Source organism: Pelophylax lessonae (genome assembly GCF_965119305.1).
Source record: "Pelophylax lessonae genome assembly, chromosome: 4".
Taxonomy (NCBI): Eukaryota; Metazoa; Chordata; class Amphibia; order Anura; family Ranidae; genus Pelophylax; species Pelophylax lessonae.
The window spans coordinates 146,784,376-146,806,776 of record NC_138771.1 but is presented as its reverse complement, the minus strand read 5'-3'; the positions used below and the strand labels follow the sequence as shown (position 1 = coordinate 146,806,776).

The following is a 22,401-nucleotide window of genomic DNA, read 5'->3' as shown; positions in this document are numbered from 1 at the left end:
GTAGGAAAGGTTTACCCTACTCAGACTTGTTTTTCCGTGTCCTAATCTCCCCCTCCAGTGCTCATTATCTGTGATTCTACATCCACCATGTTAAGAACATCCATAAATCTTTTGTGAGTAAGATTACTGGCTGATCCTGATGAGTACTTAAAAGGATTGCAATGAGAAAAGGCCCTATATAATGGAACGTGAGGGTGACCCAGGGACAGAGGTTTGTTTGTACACAGAAAGGGAGGAATGTTGGGTGACGAAGACTTCTACCTCTTTAAGAATGTGTCCGATGTATTGCCATGGGATGGTCCTCAGTACCATATTGCACCAAGATGGGCCTTCACCCTCCAGGCAATTTTTATGGGTCTAGTCTTTATTATTGGCACGCCACTAAATGCCATTGTATTGGTGGTGACGGTGAAATACAAGAAACTTCGGCAACCACTCAACTACATCCTAGTAAACATCTCAGTGGGTGGCCTTCTCATATGCCTCTTTTCCATTTTTGTAGTTTTTGTAAACAGTTGGCAAGGCTACTTTTTTTTTGGGAAGGCGTTTTGTGCTATTGAGGCTTTTGTGGGTACACTTGCAGGTAAGACAGAAATATTGTGACCTAAAATCTAAAATTAAAGTATAACTAAAGGAAAAACCTTATTGTACATGTGGATTGAGTGGTTGGTGGGTTGTAAATGCTGTCTGTGTCCGCATTAAGGTGATTTGCTCTCTCTAATTGTCCTGATCATAACTGTCACCAGAAATGAAAGTTAGGAGGCTAAATCCAAAATCTGGAGTTGCCACCGTAACTAGAATTGAGGGAAAAGCTTCAAATAGGGACATTTGTTCAAGTGACAATAGTCTAAGATGGGATATCCCTCACATTAGAAAGATATACTTCCACTTCCTGTTGGGTATACAGGGCAGGAAGTGAAGGGAAGACCTCCTTATGAGACACAGATGGCAAAAAAAGATGGCTCTCCTACTCCATCCAAAATGGAAAAGGGCTTCAGATGTATTTTAAAATGTTGTTTTGCTTCGTTTCAAAAAGTCTTGCTGGTTTTAAGTTTCAATATCTGAGTTGTAGTAGTAACCGTCTTATACAGCCATATTTGTTCAAGACTTTCCAGTCTCTTTCTGTTGCTCAGAAATTTACAACTTTAATTTTCATCAATCACTTTTAATCCATGTAACTTTGACTAACTTCATTTAGCATTGTTGTTATTTAATGAATGTGTAGTTCATTGTTTATTTGACAGCTTGCGGAAGGAGTGAGAATAAAATAAATCTGCTTTTGTTATTGCCCAAGGTTGCTATGTGTCACATTCTGTAGGTTTACTTAAGCCCCGTACACACGTACCGATTGTCGGCCGACCTTTTGTCCGGTGCTGTTTTGTTGGTTGAAAAGTGCTTAAGACTGCACACGAATTTTGTCGGCCAACAACAACCAACTTCAGAAGTGATGTCATGTTCTGGTTTACTTTTCGTGTGTTTTTTCTTCACTGAGCATGCCCAGTCTTGATCACCACATTTTTGTCAGCCGAAATCTGTATTGACTGACGAACAATCGGCCGTTCTTTGTTGGCCAACAAAAATTTTATAGCATGCACACCAGATTTTGTTCGGCCGAAAAGTCGCAGTCTGTTGTCGGAAGCATCATACTAACAAGCCGACAATCGGCCGATCGGACGTTGGCCAAACATTTACGGCCGACAATCAGTACGTGTGTACGGGGCTTTACTAGCGTTTTAATGTCCCATGCTTTTTAAGTCAGCCTACAGTTCAGCCTCTCTCAACTTTTTTACCCTAGAGCAGTAATGGCGGACCTTGGCACCCCATATGTTTTGGAACTACATTTCCCATGATGCTCAACTATACTGCAGAGTGCACAAGCATCATGGGAAATGTAGTTCCAAACTATCCGGGGTGCCAAGGTTAGCCATCACTCACTACCCTTGAATTGATTTTTAGATCTCAGGGTCAGGAAACCCTTACTAAAACCAGTTGTCAGTGGAAAAATTTCCCCTTCCCTTACATTGGTGTTCAGTGAGAAGAATGCCTTCTTACAGGTAGCTAAAAAGATGGTATCATGCTGCTGACTCTGCCAAGAGGCATTGACTCTGGAACTATGCTGGAACCATTAAATGGGAGTTCAATCCGCTCACAGCTAAGGGAATCTCCAGCTACCTCTGAAGGAACTCTAGGGCTCTAGTTGCCCCCCCCCCCCCTGCTGTGAAGCATCATGGTAGTTCATTAAGTCTTCCTATCAGCTAGTATTGGCTTACCCGTACATGGCCTGCATGACATCAGAGCTCTGCTCTATCAGCTGCCAGGAGTAAATGGACTTCGCTTTCTGTTTACATCCAACTATCCTCCAATCCGATCTGCCTAAACAACATGGGTCAAATTCCCTTCTGCTTTCACTTGCCTGTCCATATTAAAGTGGAGTTCCACCCTGGGAAAGCTTTTTTAATAAAAATACCCCCGGGACAGTCAGGGCTAGTGCATTCCACAATGGATAGCCTCTGATCTGTCCCGGGTTGCACCTACCTTTTAGAAGAAATACTTACCTTGAAAATGTATTGTCCAGCGCTGCCATCTCAGGTGTGGGCAGCTTGAAGCCAGCGCAATCCTCTTCTGTGTCCTCTTCCATCTTCTTCGGTCCCACGATGCACTGCACCGGCCCGCCGTCACTTCCGGTTCTGCAGCGTCATCCCTGCACAGCTTCTGGGCATGCCCAGAAGCTGTTTAGCAAGGTATTATGGCGCCTGCACCAGAACTAACGTCGGAGCCAGTGCAGGCGCATTGATTCCTGTGAGCGATGACGTTCAGCTCCCAGGAATCATTGCAAGCCAGGAAGTGACGAATCGCCGTGGCCGCCGAGGGGAGGAAGAGGAAGTAAGGTAAGTATATTTTCTTCTAAACCAGGTAAGTAAAAAAAAAAAAAATTGCGATTATCCATTTGTTTTTCAGGTGACCCGGGCCATGAAGATGGAGGTAAGTTTAATTTTAGGGTGGAACTCCGCTTTAAGGCATGGACCTTCCGATCAGGTCCGCCTGAAAAAATGAACATGGAACCTGATCAGATCACCTATGTGAAAGAGGCCTGAGAGCCAATTAATACCAGCAGGACCACATTAAGCTGTAAAGGAGGGGTATAATGCTTTGTTACAAATGTATCAAACTGTTTATATATATATTTTGTTTTTTTTACTTTAATGAAATACCACACATAGATATTTCATTTAACTTTATGCACTGAGTAGTCTTCGCTCTAATTCATCCCACAGGTGTTCTATCGGGTTGAGGTCAGGCCAGTCAAGTTCCTCCACCCCAAACTCACTCATCCATGTCTTTATGGACCTTGCTTTGTGCATTGGTGCGCAGTCATGTTGGAACAGGAAGGAACAACCCCAAACTGTTCCCACAAAGTTGGGAGCATGAAATTGTCCAAAATGTCTTGGTTTGCTGACGCCTTAAGAGTTCCCTTCACTGGAACTAAGGGGCTAAGCCCAACCCCCGAAAAACAACCCCACACCATAATCCCCGCTCCACCAAATGATTTGGACCAGTGCACAAAGCAAGGTCCATAAAGACATGGATGAGCGAGTTTGGGGTGGAGGAAGTTGACTGGCCTGCACAGAGTCCTGACCTCAACCCGATAGAACACCTTTGGGATGAATTAGAGCTGAGACTGTGAGTCAGGCCTTCTTGTCCAACATCAGTGCCTGACCTCACAAATGCGATTCTGGAAGAATGGTCAAACATTCCCATAGACACACTCCTAAACCTTGTAGACAGTCTTCCCAGAAGAGTTGAAGCTGTTATAGTTGCAAAGGGTGGGCCAACTCAATATTGAACCCTACGGACTAAGACTGGGATGCCATTAAAGTTTATGTGCATGTAAAGGCAGGCGTCCCAAACATTTTAGGAATAGGGGGTGGTGGAATGGGCCCTAAACCACTTACACCAAAGCGTTGCCTGAAGTTACATTTCTTAAAAATCTCACATGCGGAATTTTACTTCAATCAGTTGGTATTTCTCAATGAATAGGGTCCTAAGGCCTCATGTACACTGCTGATAAATGGACGTTTAGGAGCAGTTGGACGCTTTTATCAGCAGCCCTTGAACTCTCCTCTGTTATATTATCTGTCCATGGACACTGAGAGGTTTAAAGTCGTTTAGAGGCAGTTGGGTATAGTGGCATTTTTTTAAAGCAAAAAAATGCGTTCAGACGGAAGTTTATTGGAAATGCTTGTAACGGCGCGCAAACGCGTCTAAATGCAGTAACTTGGGTTTATAAGCGTTTCGTTTATAGGTGTTTTCAATGGGGATATATTTCTGACCATTTTACAAAGTAAAAACGCTTCTAAACGCAAACGCCGGTAAACGCAGCATGTAAACATGGCAAAACGGACGTTTTTAACCATAATGCGCAAAAAAACGCTTGCAAAAGGATAACGATGTGGCTATCAAAAAATATGTATCACCAGTGTTGTAGCAATAAATGAAGTGCAATCGGGCTAAATACAGTTTTTAACCGTCGGTTATTGGCTGCAAGCGTTCAGGAGAGGTTTTCAAACGTCCCATGTACATGAAGGCTAAAGACACGCAAAACATGCTTTGGTGGCTGTACATAGGTGCCTGTTCCTCTTCAGTGAACACAAACGTTCTTACATTTTACTTTTTTATTATTATTATTATTATTATTATGAGAGGATATTGCTGAAAAATGTTATTTTCACACAGAATAGCAGACACTAATCTCCTTAATATTGCCTTCACCACAGAATGAAGGGCAAGGTGTGTGTATCTGAGGGGAAAGTGTGTGTATCTGAGGGGCAAGGTGTGTGTGAGGTGACATTGGGGGACAATGCAGAGGAGAAGGTGTGTGTGAGGTGACATTGGGGGACAATGCTGTGTCTGGCTGGTTATGACTACTCTGCTGTTATTCCTCATTTCCACTTCTTCTTCCTCTAGGTTTAGTCACAGGCTGGTCTCTGGCCTTCCTGGCCTTCGAGAGGTATATTGTTATCTGCAAACCCATGGGGACCTTCACTTTCACCTCTAAGCACGCCTTGGCGGTAGTGCTGAGTACCTGGATGATTGGGATCGCAGTGTCAGTACCCCCTTTCTTTGGGTGGAGTAGGTAAGTCAGTATTTGGTCTTATATTAGTATTTCACCTACACGGCATTGATGCATGAACTGGCAGGTTGCATAGTACACGGAATCAGACTTTGTAAATCACATTGTGAGCACAGCAGCTCTCATTTCTATTGAGCAATGGTGGGAGGCTCTATAGAGCCGGTTACAGCATGTGGGGCGCTGTGGCTTAGTTGGTTAAAGCGCCTGTCTAGTAAACAGGAGATCCTGAGTTCGAATCTCAGCAGTGCCTTACCCATTATTTTTTCCTATTGCCGCCTACAAAATCACAGCTCCAGATAGACCAAATAACTGCATACAAATTCGTTTTTACAAACACATTTACAAACCGACACTGTCTATTATGATGGCCCCATTCATTTCAAATGACGCAGAAGCATTGTGTCTTTCGTACAGATGTTTTTCCCCGCGGTTTTGGAGTGACACTGTTCAAATGAGTGGGCTGCCCTCCGCTTCAAAAGCGAATCGAAGTAGCTCTGGTTCCATTCTTGGAGGCGACTTTGGTGCATTTTTGAACCGCGTGACAGGACGCATGGTTACACAACAAAATGCCCACTTTCTTATCACATTTGGGGTGTCATTAAGAATTAATGGCTCCCAAACACGCTCTGCACTTCTTGCTGCGATTTTTGCGCAATCTGGAAACGGAGGCAGAATCATGCAATTCTGCCCATGATTCCTAGTCGCTCAGATGTTAACAGGTTGTAGAATGGGGATAAGGAAAAAAAATGAGTTTTATGGCACAACAACTCTCAAAAGGTAATTTAAAAAAATAGATATTTTATTGAACATACAAAATGTATCATTTAAAAAACTTTTTGTAGCAATAGGCTAGACATGTAGCAATCTCCTAACACTGAAATATACCATCAATCATGTGGTTTGAATTACATATAGTATGTAGCATACGGATACAAAATCCTACTATAAACTGTCCAAGAGTGACCAACAATGGGGTGATGATATCCAGTTTTTGGGGTTCAGCTCGACATGTTTCGCACAGCCTGCACTTTTTCAGGGACTTAGTTCATAAAAAACTATAGATATTTCTGAATGTAAATAAAGGGCACAATCAATGTCCATTTGCATACTCATTATTTATACATTCTACAACCTATGCCAGTGATCCTGGCTGTACTTACAGGAAAATCTATAGTAAATAGATGATAAATTATACATTTTATATATTCAATAAAATATTTAAAATTAGCTTTTGAGAGCTGTTGTAGTGCCATAAAAGTAAATTTTTTCTTATATGGTTGGTTGGAATGTGCCTAGACTGCACACAAATTTTCTCGGCCAACAAAAATCTACTTCAGAAGTGATGTCATGTGCTGGTTTACTTTCCGTGTGTTTTTTCTTCTCTGAGCATGCCCAGTCTTGCTCATCAGATTTTTGTCTGCCGAAATCTGTACTGACTGACGGAAAATCGGGCGTTGTGTTGACGGCCAACAAAAATTTTATAGCCTGCAAGCCAGATTTTATTCGGCCGAAAAGTCGGAGTGGGTTGTCGAAAGCATCATACTAACAAGCCGAAAATCGGCCGATCGGACGTTGGCTGAAAATTCCCGGCCAATAATCGATGCGTGTGTACGAGGCATAAGTCACACTTTTTTCCGTACAAATACCATACTAATTACACGGAAATAGTTCTTTCTGTTATCGTACGGGAACATTTTTAGTGCTTGTCTCTTCAGATATTTTGAATGAACTGTCGTGATTGTCTCTTGAAAGCTGTTTCCTAACAATCAGATTATTGGACGATCGCTCTGAAAGCGTTATTTTTCATCTGATTATCTCAAGGATAAGTTCCCCTTTGGGAACATGTTACAGGTTCCACCCGATTTTAGGGTGGAACCTGTAACATGTTCCCACTGCTGCAACCGCTGCCCGCTTTTCCCCCTCCCTGTGGCAGCAGTACAGGGAGAAGTTTCTGTACTTCTGCCACTATTTCAGAGCAGCGCGGGGCTCCACCCACACAGCCGCGTCATTCAGACACACAGCTCTTTGTGTCTGAACGAACTGCAAGCCCCAAAATCCTTAGTGGCTGTCAGCTTGTAGTTCTCAATGAACTTCCATGGTGCTGTGAAGCGCCATGGCAATTAATTGAGTGTTCCTGTTAGGGAGTATTGGCTTACCCGTATGGGATGTACAGGTAAGCCCATACACTGTGGGCAGGAGACCTGCATGGCATCAGTGATCTGCTGATCGCTGGTGCAATACTTTCCAACAAAAAATAATAAATGCACATTTTTATTACCTGCAAAAAAATGTGCGTTTATTATTTTTTTTAAAAAGGTGAACTTATCCTTTAAGGCTCGCATCTCTGGTTTTTGACAACTACAGTACTATTGTTTCCAATGGCCTAATTAATATGGGTGTCCCTAAAGAGGAAGTATAGTCATTTTTTTTAATTAAAAGTCACCAGCTTCAAATACTGTTGCCTCTGACTTTTAGGAAACAGCTTTGGGTGAAGACACCCAGCTCTGTCTTCACCCGGGCTGGTGCTTTGATGGCATTCGGATCTCCAGTGTTGCTACCCTGCAATCAATGTGACAGACAGCCAGACGGGTGTACAGCCCCAAGTGTTCACTGTCTGCTGCTGTGTCCCTATTGACAAGAATGTGACTGCCTGCACAGGGATATATGGAACACCTGTGCTTCCCCATGCAGGCAAACACAGTCCTCGCATGGCCATACACTGAAAGTGATCGGGGGGCTGTATCATTTTTGCCATGCTATGATGCAAACCATTGTGGCCATGGCTTGTGTATACCCCCCCCCCCCATATGTCTGCCTTTGCGTCTTGGAGGGGAGGGAGCTAAACTGCCTGTTTTACTCCCCCCCCCCCCCCCCCCCTCCTCCCCTAACTGGCTGCTTCTAATACAATATTTTCTAAAGAACATTGATGCAGCTAATAAAATTAGAGAGAATTCACATTTCCAAATGGAAATACACAGGGCTCTATGTAGACATCATGCTAAGTAAGGTTTCCTTTACACCAAAAAACTGCAGGTATGTTTTCCTGTCCACTGGTATATTTGAACCCAAAACTTTTTTTTTTTCATTTTTAAAAATTAAAATTGATAATTGTTTTGTATTTGTGTCTCATTAGGGATATTTTACTTCCTTTGCTGAAGACTCAACAGGAAATGAGAATATCTTTCCAATGTGAAGGAAATCCCCTCTCCAGCCTGCCCGTAGATGGACCGAAATTTGGCCGGTTCAGCAGGAACCAGCCAAAATTCGATCCATCTATTGGCAGGCTGGTTGTACTGAAGTCGATCCATCGATCTAATTCGGTATAACCAGCCTGTTGTTTTTTTATTGCACAGTCACTGTCGGTGGCTATTTTTGCCAGCAGCGATCACTGTATTTTGCCGGAGGGGAAGGCTTCCCGCACTCCCCGCTGGCAAAACACAATAGCGTTGCGGGAGGGATTCCCCCATTAACACTAACTGTGTTGATGGGGGAATCAAGCCATTTTATTTTTCTTTCAACCCATGTATGGCCTGCCCAGTGCCTGGTACACAAAAAAAACTTAGGAGCATGCAAGGAGGTCTCTGTGCCAACTATGCAATGCTAAGCCCCGTACACACGATCAGATTATCGAACGATCTGTCGTCAGTTTTTTGTGGCATGTTAGTCTGATGTGGAAAGTGAAGAGGTTATTTTCATACGAATTTTCCCATACGACAGAATTCTACTTCAGAAGTGATGTCATGTGTTGGATTGTTTTGTATGTGTTCTTTTGTTTCTGAGCATGCCTAGTCTTGCTCTTAAGATTTTTTTCCTTTGAAATCTGTACTAATGAGACGAAGATCGGACGTTGTTTTGACGGACGACAAAAATTATATAGCCTGCACATCAGGATTTTGTCAGCCGAAAAGTCGGAGTCGGCTGTTGAAAGCACCATACTAACAATCTGAAAATCGGCAGATCGGTCGTCGGACGAATTTTCCCTATAGGTTTTCTTATCGTGTGTACGGGCCTTTAGTATAGTGATATCTTCGCTGAGCTGTTGTGTTTCTGACAGGGGGACTGCCCCTTTCATCCTGTTGCTTTGAATGAGCTAAAATCACACTGGATTGCACCAAAAGTAATGCATGCACTATGCGGGTTTCCTGCACCATGTGTCGATGTGAATGGGCGCTTAAAGGGAAACTGCTGTCAATATCGAATATTGACTCTTGAGATTTTTACAGTGAGATAATCCCACCTGTTTAGTAGTTCAGTTTTCCATCCAGACCTTGCTTTATCGCAGCAGTACATCCTACTCCCTTTGTCTGCAATTTAATAACCTTCCTTGCTGCCTCTTGCGCTCACAAAGATTGAGACAAAAAATAAATAATCGCCAGCAGTAAGGAGTTTCTCAGCCACCCATTAGATTTGATTCTACAGTGTATTACACAGAGCTCATATAAGGGTAAACTGAGTGAATGTCTTTCTTGTGCATAGTTACTATATTGTAGGATATTGTTTCATCTCACTGAATGCTTTAACTTGTTTTGAATTGCTATTTACATTTTTTTTTTGCCACTTTTCTTATTCAGGTATATCCCAGAAGGTTTGCAATGTTCCTGTGGCCCTGATTGGTATACTGTTGGTACAAAATATCGCAGTGAATATTACACGTGGTTCATATTTGTGTTCTGCTTTATTATCCCTCTGAGTCTGATCTGTTACTCTTATGCAAGACTGTTGGGAGCACTGCGGGCGGTGAGTGCGGGACAAATATGGAAGGCTTGCAATTAATCTGATTTATTATGTTTTTTTTTTTTCCTTTAGATATTTTCTATTTTTCTAACCCCTGCAAAAACATCCGTAACATAATACTGTACTATGGAGAACAGACCTTTGCATGTGTTTATGTTTTCTCATTAAATGATTTGCATGAAAGTTTTACCACTTTTTTTAATAGTGGACATAATGTCATATCATATTGCTGTAGCCTTTTGAAGATTTTGACTTAAGCCTCGTACACACACAACGATTATCGGCCGACCGATCGTCCGACTTTTGTCCAAGTTGTGTTTTGTTGGTTGGAATGTGCCTAGACTGCACATGAATTTTCTCAGCCAACAAAATTCTACTTCAGAAGTGATGTCATGTGTTGGTTTGTTTTCTTTGTGTTTTTTCTTCACTGAGCATGCCTAGGCTTGCTCATCAGATTTTTCCTTGTCGAAATCTGTACTGACTGCACGAAAATCGGCCGTTGTGTTGACGGCCAACAAAAATTTTATAGTCTGCACACCAGATTTTTTTCGGCCAAAAAGTCGGAGTTGGTTGTTGGAAGCATCGTACTAACAAGCCGAAAATCGGCAGATCGGACGTTGGCCGAAAATACCCTGCCAATTTTCGACGCGTGTGTACGGGGCTTTACTTCCTGTCCTGGTGTTGTCATCAAGACCGAAAGTGAGTGATGGAGACACAGGGGGCCCTGTTCTTTCCCTACACTACCCAAAAAGTTATTTTTATTGCCTGTGTCCCTCTTGCAGATTTACTCCACATTCTCTACTCCTATTGAAATATTATGACATAGACAGTAAATGAAGTGAAATCTTTGTAAAATGTTTATGAAAAATCTCACCTGGTTTTTAAGTGAGCCATACTTTAAAGAAGAACTTAATCAGTGAAGTTATTCCCTAATCCCTCTGAGTGCAGCCCACCAGAATAATACTAACTTTCCTCTTCAATTTAGCAAAATTTCCTCCAGATTGGGCCAATCAATCTGGTAAGGAAATATGTATGAAGAGACATATATAATAATCTGTTGGATATTTCACAATATTGCATAATATTTCTATGCACTGTACTTAAAGGGACCACTGGATGCTGGAGGCCATTAGGGGCCCTAAGAATGAATGGGGTTTCAGCGCATGTGCAGTATAAAGAGGAACCGAGCTGGTCCTCACTAGAGGAAAGATTGCTGGTTTGGGGAAGTCGAAGTCGGAAGCACTTAGGTGCAGTTGAAGAGACAAGAACTCACTGCTCAAGGTGGTGTAATTGCCTGATGACTCACACTGGTGCATGCCCCGGCTCGCCTCCGTGAAAACTTGATAAAGGAAAAGGAATTGGCAGTACTCCAGGTTGAGTCAAAATCCAGATTTATTGACTGGACATCCAAATATGACAATCGTGACAAGGTAGACGCGTTTCACACACTGACTGTGTGCTTAATAATTAATGATTAAGCACACAGTCAGTGTGTGAAACGCGTCTACCTTGTCACGATTGTCATATTTGGATGTCCAGTCAATAAATCTGGATTTTGACTCAACCTGGAGTGCTGCCAATTCCTTTTCCTTTACTTAGGTGCAGTATTCAGAGAGATGTTTGCATGTGTGTGAATGGGGAGGGGGAATTTATTTATAAATATAAGACCTTTTTCCTGAAAATTAATAAACAGTTGGATTAAAATGTAACCACACTTGCCAGAGCTGTCCTCTATCATCATCCATTGAGATAGTCCTCTGTAGTAACCCCAAGGCCTAGTGCCCAATAAACTGGGAGAATTGGTGGCATGGTATGCAGATGCAATGCTCCTGTTTTTGCAAGACCTGGACCTTTCTTTAAAGGCTGCTCTGTTGACTTTAGACAAGTACTTCTCAAACCTTAGTTAACTGGGGCAAGTCTCAAATACTTCCCCTTGACCCTGTGCTGCCTGTGAAGAGCAGAGATAGGTTATTACCTCTTCAGCGCGTGACCTTGGTGTTTCAGTGACTAAAAAAGTTGCAGACTTTGTACCTTTGAACTTTATGCTTCTTTGCAACTAGTAAAGTCTAGATTTCAAACTTGGAAATCTCTTCTCCTATCTCTAGCTGGCAAGGTTAACCTAATAAAAATTTAACTTTTTTCAGTCTTCCTATATGTTCTCAGAAACGCCCGTCTGGATCTCCTATCCTTGTTCAAACAGCTCAATGGTTTGATTTCTTTCTTTCAATGGAGTAATAGAGCACCAAAACATAGTCTGCTCACTCTGAAACAGCCCACAGATTTTGGAGGCTTGGCTGTACCAAACCTTTACCAGTATTTCCTAGATGGAAAACGGATACATACAAATACCTGATTTATGTTACAGATGGATAAAGCATTAGTTGTGGTGGAGGCTGCTTTTCTGGGATCATATGAAGTGCTACAATTCCTTCAATATTGAGATGGCTGCTCCCTATATCAACTCACCCGTACTATGAGAGCCACCGTTAGGGCATGGCATAAGACTTGGCTGTTCCCTTTAGCCAACACGAACCGCTGGTCACCCCATATTCCTCTGTGGAACAATCCAAATCTCCACCACTTCTTTCAATTCCGGGACCCTGCATTCTGGGTGTCAGGGGGAATTAGGGTCTTAAAGGATTTGTTTTTTGATGGTGAATTCTCTTCATTTCATGTAGTAAAAGCTAAGGAAATCCTCCTCAACTGGTATCCTTTCTAAAATATCCAATTACGACATGCTTGGTCTTTCCAGTTTGACTTTTGCCTCATTCCATTTATTTTCCACTAGCATGGTAGTACTGTGGCAAGAGGAGGCTTTATCTAAAGACCATTCAAAGCTGGATAAAACTTTGCAACGACCAACGTCACAAGGCTTAGTTATATGTAGGGATGCATGGACCCTAGACCTGCAAACCTTAGATAATGATGACTAGGATGATTTATAGGAATATTTGTTTTATCAATGCTAGAGATAGGATTAAAAAGTTAAAATTATTCAGAGATACTACCATACACCAGCTAGCCTTGGTAAATTCTCAGCTGACCATACCAGTGCATGTTGGAGATGCTCCTGTATAAATGCAGATTTCATCCATACATTTTGGATGTACCCTGTAATAGAGATATACTGGTCACAGATTCTCTAAATTGTGTTTGAGGAAAGGACTGTCTGAGTACCTCATGATATATCATTCTGCCTATTGGTTCATATGGAATCCTTGGCCCAGGAGAAGGGCAATCAGAACATTACTTTGTATATTACTGTTCTATGTTAGTAAAATACTTGTTTTACATTGGAAATCTTCTGGATTACCAATTATTTATTGATTTTTCAGGCATTGTTTGTGAAAAAGACCTGAGCTTACATATATGAATGCCCATTGCTGATGTGGATATTGAATATTGCATCTTGCCTCCATTTGTAGCTGATGATCTGTTTGGTAATATGGAGAACATCAGTTTTCTTGCAAGATGTTTTGACAGTGGTGCCATACTGATTAGTTTTATAATATTTTTTTTTTAAAAAACTCAATAAATTGAATTTACTAAATAAAAACAGAAATCCACCATCTGGCTCGTTGGTCTAGGGGTATGATTCTCGCTTAGGGTGCGAGAGGTCCCGGGTTCAAATCCCGGACGAGCCCTGTTTTCTATGTGATTTATCTAAGGTATGTGAATTCATTTTACGCCAGGTAAATTTCTCACGTAAACCCTTTTCAAACCTTGGAGGTACAGTGTTCAGATCCCCTTTACTTTTTAAAATATTGTTCTAATTACTAGCTAGCTCACCATAGCAGCGCACCCGTGCCCCCAATTACTTTATTTCATATTACAGTTGTGTAAATTCTTTTTTTTCCTGGGGCCTCCATGGCAGCATACACATGGTTGGTTGCTTCGCCCACAACCAACCCACAGGACCACTTTAACTCTATAAAATAAATAGTTGCCCCCCCACGTCATTTTTTTTTCTGTCCTCAAGCCTGCAGGATCACCCGGATAAGCCCTTACCTCACCACCATGCTGGTGTTACCATTACAGGTTCATGCTCCCCTGTAGTATGGAGCCCCAGGACTTAGGCTGCTAAGTCCCGCATATCGCATATATTAGGCTGCATATCGGCCTCCGATAATCTGTCTATCCCTGATTGAGACCCCTTACAAAAACACTTGAAATTTAGCTCAGGTGCCTCCCATTTCTCCTGATTGTTGCTGTGATGTTTCTACACCTTGATTGGAGCCAACCTGTGGTAAATTATGTAAATTGATTGGACATGATTTGGAACGGCACACACCTCTCTATAAAAGGTCTCACAGCTGACAATGCATACTGTGTCAGAGCAAAAGCCATGAGGTCAAAGGAACTGCTTGCAGAGGTCAGAGACATGGATAATTGCAAGGCACAGATCTTGGGAAAGCTGTAAAAAAAAAAAAAAAACTGCACTGAAAGAGTGGCCTCCATAATTCTGAAATGGAAGAAGATTGGCACAACCAGAACTCTTACAAGAGCTGGTCACCTGTCCAAGCTGAACAATCGGGGGGGAAGGGCCTTAGTAAAAGAGTGGACCAAAAACTAGATGGAACAAAGTTCCAGAAGGACAACCCATGCAGCCCTTCACTGACCTGGCATTTATGGCAATGTGGCTAGATGGAAGCCTCTCCTCCATGCAAAATGCATTAACACCCACTTGGAGTTTGCAAAAAAGGACCTGAAGGGCTCTCAGACTGTGAGGAACAAAATTCTCTGGGAGTAAGAGACTGTTCGACGACTATGATGCTCAATGAACAAATGTCCAGTATTCTTAATAACTCTCACGCCAAGTTAATACAAATTTGGGAACCCTGATTGGCATAAGCCTTTCCTGCTCCCCCCCCCCAACTAGTGTGGCCTGGCTGGATGATCGTGAGTCCCTGTCTTCCACAGCCTCTCTTACCTCACCTCCTCTCCTCTTTCTTGTCTCTTTTTTTGTGTTCTTCCTTTCTTGTCGGGACCCTGTGCCCGCTTTTTATACGTGCCCAGGACAAATTTCAATGTTGTATGGAACTTCACAAGGCCTGGTTTACACCACCAGCTAAAGGGGATCTTCCCTGAACCTTTTTTTGTTCCGTATTTAGGTTTATCAACGATTGACTATGGAGGATGTTCTTCTCTTTTTTTGTTCATACTGTGTAAGCCTGTCTATACCCATGTTGCCAGTCCTAGCCCCTGCGTGGGCAGACTGGGTGCTTTTTCTTGTTATTCTGTTTTAAATGAATAAAAATGATTGAACCAGAAAACCAGAGGGTATATCTCATTGTACAGGTTCTGCTGCTCTGGAACTGTGGAGGAAGGGGAGAGGCCAAGGCAGTAATTCTGACAATGATACCTAGCAGAGATCTCTGATATATAACTAATTGAAATATAGCCACATTTCCATTATGTTCCTACCCTGAGACCTTTTTCTCTACATTTACAGGTTGCAGCACAGCAACAAGAATCAGCCAGTACCCAAAAGGCTGAGAAGGAAGTTTCCCGTATGGTCATAGTTATGATTGGATCCTTCTGTCTGTGTTATGTTCCCTATGCAGCTATGGCAATGTATATGATTACTAATCGAAACCATGGACTGGACTTGCGATTTGTAACCATCCCTGCTTTTTTTTCCAAGAGCGCCTGTGTCTACAATCCCATCATATACACCTTCATGAACAAACAGGTAACGCTGTGACATCACGTGTTTATTTTGGATGTGAGTGCTGAAGGTACCAGGTTTTTATTGTCGTCTGTGCCTCCATTAGGAGGTTTAGGGTTTCCCCAGTTTGTCCCTATTAGAGAGAATTTCAAGCACTTCCTGTCCTTCTGAGCCACTGGCACCAGTACAGAAGTCAAGGGAAATTTGCCCAACTGGACACAGAGAGCAAACCAACTCTTTTGAAACCCTTTCTAATTCCATGCTGAAGAAAAATAATTTAGCTGAAGTTGCAGATAGGAACACTAGTCTAATGTAAATATATCCCTCTCTAGGGTTTGACTTTCCTTCCTTGGCACCAAAGCCAAAAGTTAAGTGATTTTATTTCCTACAGCTGTTCAGCCATCATTAGCCTGTTAACACTTGCCATTGGTTTATTAATATTCCTCAGCACAATGTATCCTGTACTGGGGATACATGTCCTCTTCAAGAGTCAGCAGCTGACACTGTGCATGGCTGCTGGCTTGCAATCCTAGATGTTGCGGACAGCTCGGGTCCTCAGTGATCATTGGAAACCAATCAGAATTGTTTCTGATCATGGGATCCCTATGCTAGTTATGACATAGGAGTGTATTTTTTTTTTTAATGGCAGAGCTATTCGTCCTGTGAAACTGCATGTACATTTGCTCTGTGCAATTTGGGGCAAGATTATATGTTACTAGGTTATTTTCTTTCCAGGTCCAATGTTTCTTCATACGGAATTGCGTGGCTTGGGAAATTACTACAATATGATTAATAGGTGGAGCTAATGATCATAGAAAATATTTACTATAATTGTCGGTTCCATCTAGTGGCCAAGATGCATTATTTTCCCAAACCACACTATTTTTTTAAGAAATAACATTCAACACGGAGAGAAAAAAGCCTAATAACACTACAGTTTGCCCCAATTTGCACAGAATGAACACAGGCATTCTCATAGGATAAATAGCTTTCTGAATATTTTATAAATATACCACATAGTGAGCACATGAAGGCTGGAGTCTTCATTGAAGAAAAAAATAAACCTTCAGCCTGCAGTGTTCATCTGCAGAGCACAGCAGATGAACATTGCAGGTTGAAGGTTTATTTTTTTTTTTCAAGCACAGCCCCTTCTCCTTAGCCCCTCCTTCTCTGTGACAGCGGGTGGGGGTTCCTCTCCCCTGAAGCTGCTGTCATTATTGAAACCACCCCCACAGCAGACAGACTTGTAGTTTCAATGAAATGCAAATATCATAATTAGCACAGTTGTAGTCCATTCACACTTCCTACAGCTCTGACACTGACAGCCCAAAGAGAGGTATGATGAAAGAGTGTGCAGGGGCCACCTGACATTATACACACGATCCACTGATCCCAGGTGTAATGTTCTGTAGGCTCCTGTGAAAAAAAATAAATGCAATTTTATTGCTTTTGTGTGTAAATGTGAGATCTGAGGTCTTTTTGACCCCCCAGATCTAGCATTAAAGAGAACCTGTCATGATTATTTCTATTACAAGGGATGTTTACATTCCTTGTAATAGGAATAAAAGTGATCAATTTTTTTTTTTTAAAGGGACAGTGTAAAAATAAAAAGTATAATAAAAATTTTTTTAAAGCTCCCCATTCCTTCGAGCTCGTGCACAGAAGCAAACGCATACGCAAGTTGCGCCCACATATGTAAACAATGTACAAACTACTTAAAGCAAGTGCAATTATTCTAGCCCTAGACCTCCTCTGTAACTCTAAACTGGTAACCTGTAGAAATTTTTACATCGCCTATAGAGATTTTTAAGTACCAAAGTTTGTTGCCATTCCATGACCATGAGCAATTTTGAAGCATGACATGTTAGGTATCAATTTACTCGGCATAACATTATCTTTCACATTATAGAAAAAATTGGGCTAACTTTACGACTTTCTTATTTTTTAATTTAAAAAGAGTGTACTGCTGCACACAAATACAGTATGACAAAGTATTGCAAGGATCTCCAAGGATCTCCATTTTATTCTCTAGGGTCTCTGCTAAAAAAAAAAAAAAAAAGTATATATATATATATATATATATATATATATATATATATATATATATAATGTTTTGGGGGTTCTAAGTAATTTTCTAGCAAAAAATACTGATTTTAACTTGTAAACAACAAAATGTTAGAAATAGGCCTGGTCCTTAAGTGGTTAATAGGCACCTTGCGCTTTTAAAGCTCATCTGTTGTGCCTAGAAATGCAGGGAGAAACAAAGTGGGATGGAATAATATAATAATAAAAATAAAATAGTTAGGTATGCAGTTTGGATTTACTAGTGAGTTAAAATGTAAGTGACCCTATGCAATTTTAGCTGGGTATATAGGCAACAATAATGTCTGGCACCAAAAGGGTCAAATAGAATAATGTTGTTTCAACACATACAAATTTGAATTATTATTGCACATTTTACCTGAAAATTTGTTTGTATGTGACTTTCACATTTTCTTGCTTACTGTGCTTAATTTTTTCTAAAGTTGTTGGTATGTGAAAGTTTACTGCGATATAAGCAGAGTAGCCATCAGAAATTTTGGGGCCACTTACACAGCCCCCCAGAATCCGCCCGCTTGCCATCCCACTGAGTCTGCATTGTAATACCATAATCCTTATCCCTCTCTGTAATGTATCCCCATCCCCGCCCAGAATTATCCATCCTTCCTCTCTACAATGTTTCCTCATCCCAGCTCAGAATTATCCATTCCTCCTCTCTAAAATGTATCCTCATTCCCGCCCAGAATCAATCCCTCCTCCCTACAATGTATCCCCCATCTCCGCCCAGAATCATCCATCCCTCCTCTCTACAATGTATCCCCATCCCCGCCCAGAATCATCCATCCTTCTCCTGGAGGGATGGATGATTCTGGGTTGGGGGTGGGGATATATTGTGGAGAGGAAAGGATGATTCTAGGTGGGGATACATTGTAGAGAGGAGGGATGGATAATTCTGGGCGGAGATGGGGATATATTGTGGAGAGGGATGGATGATTCTGGGTGGGAATACATTGTAGAGAGGAGTAATGGATAATTCTGGGCGGGGATGGGGATATATTGTGGAGAGGGATGGATGATTCTGGGTGGGGATGATGGAGTTGCATTGTGAAAATGGATGAGGATGACTCTGGGTGGGGATGAGAGTTACACAGTGAAGAGCCTCTCCACAGTGTAACTCTCATTCCCACCCAGAATCATTCCCATCCATTTTTACAATGCAACTCTATCATGCCAGCTTGTCAGGTGTCCCATCTGAGTAGATTAAATAAAGTGAGTCAACAAAGTGAATCTACAGCACAGCAGCACGCCGCTGCACACGCACAGTAACTTATCCTCCATGCTGCTCTCTCGCATTTGCATGCACCTGAGAGGGCTGGGTCCACTCCCACCACTGAAAAGCTGACCACAAATTCTCCCCAAGTCCTGTCCAATCAGATTACCAATCAGTAACCTAGCAGCAGCAGGCTTCGCCTTAGCAGGAAAGGAAGTGAAGCGAGTGCTGGACCACCTGCGGGCGGGGGAAACGAACAGGGAGGAGGAATGAGCAACTTCAGGAGCCTCTTGTGTTTCATTCTCTATTGCGGTCACCACACGAGCTAGCAGGTTCCTGCAGGTCTAAGTGTCAAGTGCTAACAGTTTAATTTCATATGCTGCTGTAGGGGGTGCAGGCTAGCTGTTCCCCTTGAGACGCTCGGGACTAGGCTTGCCACCTCATCCCTTTAAACTAGGACACACATTAATTACACAGGTTCTGTGGCTGATTAAGGTGGTAATTAAACTCACTTGGTGCCTTATGTGCATTATATCAGCCTCAGAACCTGTGTTATTAATATGTGTTCTGGATTAAAGGGATGAGGTGGCAACCCTAATCGGGACCCTTACAAGTGTATTGCCTGTACTACCCTGATGGCGACCCTGGGTATAAGATAGATGGCACTGCCAGATGTGTGAAAGTTTGTAGTATGGAACCAATCTGATATAAAAGTAGTTCCCAATCATTCATTAGGGGACACAGGGTTGGAAGGAATTCTGAAACGTATGGGTTATACTACTACCTACAGAGAATGAGACACGGGCAACAGAAAATAATCCCTCCCACTTGCATCATGCTTCAGTTTCTTGCTAATGCCCCTAGGAGAATGGGTGTCTTTTCCACTTTGAGAAAATCTGCAACCATTTTTTTTTCTTCAATCAAATGCCTTCATTCACTGCAGAGCCAAGAAAGCTCCCTTTGAAGTTTTCTGTATTGGCTGACCCTCAACTTTACTTTAGTGGCCATATCTGGATCCAGCCATGGAGAAGATGTTGGACCAGCCTAAAATGTGACATTGGACACTCAGTTCTGCCAAGCATATTGCTGTCCAGCTGTTCATGAGACATTTGTTAAGAAGTGGATCCTTCCCGTGTTGAACCCATCTATTTATTTTCTTAACAAAACCCTGACTGTTCCTGTTGAAGACATTCTGATATTTAGAGACCCAGTCAATAAAAGGTTGAAAATCCTTGCCATCCTTACCCTTTTCCCTAGCAGACCCTGTTCTACTACCTGCTATTGCTGTCATTGACATTTGCCAGAACTCTGTACATTTGCAGACAGCTCTCTAGCTAAAATGTGCATGTCTGATGTTGAATGACTCTTTGATACTTCCCTGGGCAACTTTATTAAGGATTTCACTAAGAGAAATATTACCCTTTTACCCCAGAAAAATGCTCTAGCTCAAGCTGGAATACCCTCTTCCTATGGCAATTAGAAGAGTTCCTTTTGTTTGTCCCAGGTCTCTGACTCTTTTTGTCATTTCTTAGGGTCCTTTGTAAGGGTCAAGCTGCCTCTTGCTCAGCAATGTCTAAAAGTTTGTAAAAGACAAAATATGTATATAAAAGATGTATTCAAGGCCTAAGGATAAAGTTCCACGTTTTCCTGTCAAGACACATTTTACTAGATCAGGTTGTTCACTTTTAAGTTTCATTCGTTTACCAGATTTGCAAGGCTGCCACCCGGTTCTATGTTTGCATCTGCACACTTTAATCTCACTTTAGGTGCAGTGTGTTAAAGGATGTTTACCTGTAGTAACATGTTACACCCATATTTAGGGGGTAACATGTTATTAAACTAGCAGCCCCCCATCTATCGTTGTGACAGGGGACCGGGTATCTTCTCCCTGCACACACTGTCACTATTTAAAAAAAAAAAAGGGCTCTGCCCACCTGGCAACATCATACATTTACAGAGTTCTGTGAATAGTACTAGTACTACAACTATCGTCAGCCATTGTGGCAGACAGCTTATAGTTCTCAATGAACTACCAGGGCACTATTGAGTGCTCTAGGTAGTTAATTGAACCTTCCTGTCATTCAGGAACTGCCTGCCCATACGAGGTATGGATAGACAGCTACACTGACAGTCTCCAGGAGCCTGAGATTGCACCCTGATCTGCTGATCACATGTGCTTTACAGGCTTACATGATATTATCATAATATATCTATCTATCTATCTATCTATCTATCTATCTATCTATCTATCTATCTATCTATCTATCTATCTATCTATCTATATATATATATATATATAATATGATAATAAATCAACATTTTTTTTTTTACTTGCAAAAAGGTGCGCATTTATCTTTTTGTTTTAAAAGATGAACTTATCCTTTAAAAAAATCCTGCATCTTTGATGCACTTTCAATACAGTGCAGATTAAAAAGTGTTCAATGGTAATGCACCTACAGCGCATGTAAAACGCACTTCAAGCACAATGCACAGATGGGAACCTAGCCTAAGTTTTAGTAGGTGGATGTTCAGGCCAATGCAAGCTTTGGCTGTAGGGTCCTTCAGGCAAACTCATTTTTACCTGGTTGTTTGAGGGCGTTTTAATTGTTTGCTTGCTGTGCTGCTTTTGGATATCCTATACTTTTCAGAATTCCCTCTGGCTGTTTACAATTAAGAAAACAAGATTTTTGACTTCCCATTAAATAAAATCATTTTCGAATTGTTCATTAAGGGACTTACATGGGCCCTGCCCTCTGTCTTATGATCACTCTTACGATTGCTTTTGCATGTGTTTCATATATATCTATATATCTCCAAGGAACAACTTTTGCAGTAAGTAAAAAAAAAATCCTGTCATATTAGATAAAAACAATATATCCTGATGTGAATATAAATGTAAAAAAGAATACATTTTCAGGTTAACATATTCATTCTCTCTTTTACACCCAGTTCCGTGGATGTATCATGGAGACAGCATGTGGTAGACCTATGACCGATGATTCCACACTGTCTAGCACCAGCCAAAAAACTGAAGTTTCTACTGTATCCCACAGCCAGGTCAGCCCATCTGCCAGCTAGCAACATTTTTTTTTTTTTTTTTTTATTAACAAACTCCTAAGACAGATAGTTGCTTCTATGTTTCACTGTAACTTGTTTTAAAGTGGTGTCACAGTAAAACCATTCTCAGTTGCATCTTCTAAAATGTGTCTAATGATATTAATATAAAACAAGAAATGTCTGTGGTATTATATGTAGAAAAAGAGGCAAAAAAGGAACTGCAAAAATGTAGTCAAACAGCAGCCATTACCCATTTTAACAGAATTTTTACCAATACTTTCTGTGGCACACTAGACTGCAGTAACAGAAGTTTAAACTCTTGGCATCCATTGAGGGTCGCGAGAATTCAGACACTGTTGGGTTATGCTACTACCTACATGATTTGACGCTAGAAAACAAAGTAACCCCTCCTACTCTCAGCATGTCTCAGTTTTGTGGCAACGCAGCTCCAAGAGGTGCCAATCAGTACCATTAATAGCGGGATATGATCTGTGTACTTCA

The 22,401-nt window shown here is 41.6% G+C and overlaps 1 protein-coding gene across 1 annotated transcript; it reads left to right on the top strand.

The window, feature by feature from the left end:
- Positions 1-237: 237 nt before the first annotated feature.
- Positions 238-22,040, top strand: OPN1SW (opsin 1, short wave sensitive; the record flags this gene model as incomplete). Its single annotated transcript, XM_082255539.1, has 5 exons — positions 238-583; positions 4,966-5,134; positions 9,703-9,868; positions 15,318-15,557; positions 21,793-22,040. 5 exons carry the CDS (start codon positions 238-240, stop codon positions 21,919-21,921), a joined length of 1,050 nt encoding a protein of 349 aa, XP_082111665.1. The 3' UTR covers positions 21,922-22,040.
- Between the last annotated feature and the right edge of the window lie 361 nt (positions 22,041-22,401).